This window comes from Fukomys damarensis, unplaced genomic scaffold (assembly GCF_012274545.1).
Source record: "Fukomys damarensis isolate Sample0158 unplaced genomic scaffold, DMR_v1.0_HiC HiC_scaffold_36, whole genome shotgun sequence".
Taxonomy (NCBI): domain Eukaryota; kingdom Metazoa; phylum Chordata; class Mammalia; order Rodentia; family Bathyergidae; genus Fukomys; species Fukomys damarensis.
In genome coordinates, this window is record NW_022900948.1 from 22,052,414 (window position 1) to 22,057,034 (window position 4,621).

Below are 4,621 nucleotides of genomic sequence, written 5' to 3' on the forward strand. Positions count from 1 at the left end.
TCTTTTCCCTTATTTCCTTTCCCTTACCTTCCCACTTCCCCTACACCTTCAGCACTTTTCTTCCTATTTCACATTGTCAGTTATACCATCAGGATCTTATTTACACTTTTAGATTTTCCACACCAGAGAGACTATTCGGTATTTACACATGTGTGACTTATTTCACTTGCGTATGACCTCAATATGCATCCATTTTCCTATGAATGACTCTAATTTCTCATTCTTTATGGCTGAATACTATTCCATAGAAAAACCACATCTTCTTTATCCAGTCTCCAACTGATGGGCAATTGGGCTGTTTCCAAGTTTTAGCTATTACAAACTGTGCCGCTATAAACATGGGTGAGCTTATATCATGGTATGATGGTATGACAGACCTGAGGATCAGTGGAATAGACTGGAAGATGCAGAAGCAACTCCAGATGCATTCCATTTCTTTATATACAAAGAGGTCCAACACCTTTTCATATATTTTTGGGTTTTCTGCTTTGCTTATTTTGTAAGCTATATGTCTTTCTGATTTTTATATTCAATCCAGATAAATTAATTTCAGAAAGCAAATGTTTAAGGGTCATGTTTCTGTGCTGATGTGTTGGAAAAGAACACTACAGAAAAACTGGGAAGAAAAGGTCCAAAGGGGAAGGGGAAGTGGGAGAGGTAGGAGGAAGGAGAGAAGGGAAGGGAATAAATATGAGACAATGAAAAATTGGAAACAAAGTCTTTGTAAATAGAGAGCAGTGGAGGGGTTGAAGGAAAGGCAGGAGAATGGGGAAAATAAGAACCAAGATAAATTATGTAAAGGTACAAATTCCCAATAATGAATGTCAGCAGATTGCATACCTAAAATGTTCCAATAAAATTAATGAATAAAAAAAGGAATAAAAACCAGGACAAAGGAGCCCCAACAGGTGCTATTCCAACTCACACAGAAACACATGTAAAGGACCCGTAGCTCATAGTGTTTCACCCACACTGTGGTTACTGCCTGATGACCAGCAGAGTCTGAAGCAGAAGTCAGGGAGTGTCTGAGAGGGAAAGAGGGAGGTGTTAGTGAGACCAAAAGCCAGCTCTTTTCTCTGTGAGCCAATGACTCAGTATTGATTCCTATTCCACCTTTGGAATTAAATGGCTATCAGCAGAAACAGGGGCTCCTTGACTGAGAAATGCCACGCACGCTTCAGAAAAAGCTCCAGACTGGGAAAGGCTTAGAGGCCAAAAGCTCCAGGATAAAAATCCAAGCACATGGCTGCTGCCAAAATGCCTTCATATACATTTACCTCGGAAATCATATAAAACAGTTAGCAGTGGTCAGAAAATGATTTTTATCATGTCTGACATCTTGACCAAGGAAGAGACAGGACAACTCCATTTGAAATCTTTTAAAACATTTTTATTAGTATGTTTTCAATACCTATTAGATCTATTTGTCTTGGGGATTGGTCCATGTACATACTGCGTTTTGATCCCTTCTAACGCACTTCTTCTCTAGCTTCCATTTCTCACTATTCCGAGGTCCCTTCCATGTCTCCACAAAGTCTATCTCGTTTCCTATCATTTCTTTTGTTTGCCCTTTAAATTATTTATATTTTAGGTTTCTCATATAAACCATGTTTGATGTGCTGTGTCCAATTTATTTCATGTAGGATTATAGACTCCGGGGATAATCATCTTCCTACAAAGGACTCAAGTTTACTCTTCTTCACGGCTGAGTAGTACTCTATTGTGTGTAAACGCCACATTTTCTTTCACCATTCATCCGTTGATGTGTGTAGAGGTAACTTCCAAAATTTAATTATTATGAGTTGTGGTCTTATAAATATGGACAAGCAATATCACTATAGTATTTCCATTACGTACTCCATCCATAACTATTATTAGATATTATTGGTAAGGCCCTTTCAAATAATTAGAAGAACTTACGAGGCAAAAAGGTACATAAGTCCCAGCTTATGCCTAAACATTATATTTTCGTGAAAGCATATTGTCCCAAGAAAATTAGATAAAGATAGAAGCCAGGCACCAAGAAGTTAAATTAACACAACCAAAGTCATCGACAATGCAGAATGATCCGAAGTATAACAAATTGTCCCTTGCAAATCATTCTCTAGCCCAGTTCCTGCGATATGTATGCCTAAATTCTGTGAGAGAACCATCATTAAAACCGGAAAAGCCAGTTTACAAAAAACTTTATAACAGGATGACAAACAGCGAGGGAATGAGACCACCTGAGCAGGCTAATGGAAGGCAACAAGGCGTGGCCTTTGTTCACCAGGATGCAGATGGGTTGAGGGTGAGAAAGCTGTTGGTGGGGAACAAAAAAAGGCAGGGGATTATGTGGGGGGCTGGGAAGGGGTCCGTCACTTACAGGGATAAATATTGGTGGTCAGGGTCCATGCAGTGGTCAAGGCAGATGTATGGATGTCATCACATCGTAACTCAGTGCAGGGAAGATGTTGTGCTGTACTTTGAAGTCTGACCTTTTTTCTCTTTCTGTGTGCTGTCTGCCCAGAGACAGAACAGTCAGTATCTTGCCAGAAACAGTACAGCCTATATTTGGTCTTTAGACACTTGAAGCAACAGTGTGTTTTTGCTGAAAGCTGCAGTTTTTCATATCTGCTAAAACTATTTTGGGATTAAATAACATTCATTAAACGGGTCATGGCCAGATCAAGCCTGACACGAAGAGGGTATGTGTTCCACTGCTTTTTAGACCTGAAAATGTAATTTTAAGAAAGAAAAAGAAGCAATTTTGCCTCTAAGAAAATTTCTAATAATTAACAGACATTTTTGTATCTTGGCGTCACTACAGTAACTCAGGCAGCCAGGAGGGCCCTGGGGCATAGGAGGGATTCTGAAGGCAACATCTCTTCAAAAGGGGCAGCATATTGCACAAGGGAGCTCACTGCTAGAAAAACCTGTGGCTCGACAAAGAGGCGGTTCCCAGCTGCAGTGTGGTGCCAGTGGGGTGCGGGTAGGTAAAGTGAGGCTTGCAGCATTACTTAATGGGCAAGATTGGATGGCTGGAATCCAAGCCAGTAAGGAGAAAGCAAGGGTATCTAGGAAAACAGCAGACCAGACACGGTGATAAATGCACCAATATGTAGCCAGGCATCTATAGAAATGAGGGTGGAACCGAGGGAACATGGGGTGTTGCACTAGTAAGTGGAAACACAAACCAGTGAAGTAAAAGCTATAATTTATTACCATACTACCTACCATGGTGCACTAAAGAAATGCATGTACATCTACGTCCTTATTTATAACCAGAATATGCAATAATATTTCAAAAAATGTGGCTTATCTGATAAAATACCTAAATATTTAAAGAGTTTAGGAAAATTGTATATGGTAAAGAAGAAAAGAGTACTAAACTGTAAATAATACAGACAAATATTTGTTTTAAAATATGAATAGAGATAAAGTATATCAAAATATTAATGCTGCTGCTGTGCCATAGCAAAATTATATTGTTTGCTATAGTGTTTTACTTTTAAAATCATGAAAATGACTCTAAAAGACTAAATGTAAAAAGTTAGAGCAGACAATTGTAAACAGTGCTGTGAATAATATTCTTACACATATCTGTTGCATATTGATCTCATTCTTGTTTTATGTAAAAAGACATAAAATGAAGGCAAAAAAACTGCAGAAGCTATAATAATCTGTAATCTACACACATATTGAATGATATTCAGAAAAATGCTAATAAGGCTCATCTGTGGATGGAAGAATACATTTAATTTTTTATAGATTTAAAAGAATTTTTCTCACACCGGAGAAACAGTGTGAATGAGATCTGAAATGTATAATAGATATTGTGAAATAGGAAGAAAATGTTCAAAGAGGAAGGGGAACTAGGGAGGGGTGGGGGACAGGAAAGAAGAGAAAGAAAAATGAGAAAAGAAGGAAGCAATGGGAACAAATCTTCTGTAAATAGAGAGGGTGGAGGGGTGAAAGGGAAGGAATGGGAATAGGAAAAAAATAAGAACCAAGGTACATCATGTACAGGTAAACTCCCTGTGGTGAATGTGATTATAATGTGTTCCGAAACTGTACCAATAAACTCAATTCATAAATTTGTTTTTCATCTCTCCTCTTCCTTTTTCTCTTTTTTCTTCAAAGTAATCAGGAAAACAAGCTTTTAGAATAATTAAAGCATATCTACACTTTTAATGCCCAAAGGCTTTTCTGCCTAAGTGTGACATTATAGGAAGCAAAAATACCATATTTTCTAGAGTAAATTTGAATCTCATCCAGCCCATATGTCCCAGCTGACTTCCCAAGTCACACAACACTCCTGGAAGGAGCGGATCTGTAGAACACAACATGCTGTGTCCCCAAGTGAAGCCAGGACACAAACCTCATGAAGGCAGAGTTCTGCACTCAATCTCCTTAGTTCACAGTAGCTCGATCTCCTTGGCACAACAGCTTTCTAATACTAGGTAGGCAATTATGTGACTAGGTACTCAATAGATACCGTTAATCCTAGCTCATCATCTTTTTTTTTTATTGAGTTTATTGGTACAATCTAGGTATACAATACAATTACATTCATCATTGGGATTCTGTACCTTTGCATAATAGGTCTTGATTCTCATTTTTCCCCTTGTCCTTGCCCTCC

The 4,621-nt window shown here is 38.3% G+C and overlaps 1 protein-coding gene across 1 annotated transcript in view; it reads left to right on the plus strand.

Annotated features, from left to right (window-relative positions):
• Positions 1–2,056: 2,056 nt before the first annotated feature.
• The window catches only part of LOC104855545 (DNA damage-induced apoptosis suppressor protein-like), a 19,492-nt gene continuing 16,927 nt past the window's right edge, over positions 2,057–4,621 (plus strand). The window contains 2 exon segments of the mRNA XM_033759196.1: positions 2,057–2,290; positions 2,876–3,081. Coding sequence (XP_033615087.1) covers positions 2,057–2,290; positions 2,876–3,081 — 440 coding nt within the window.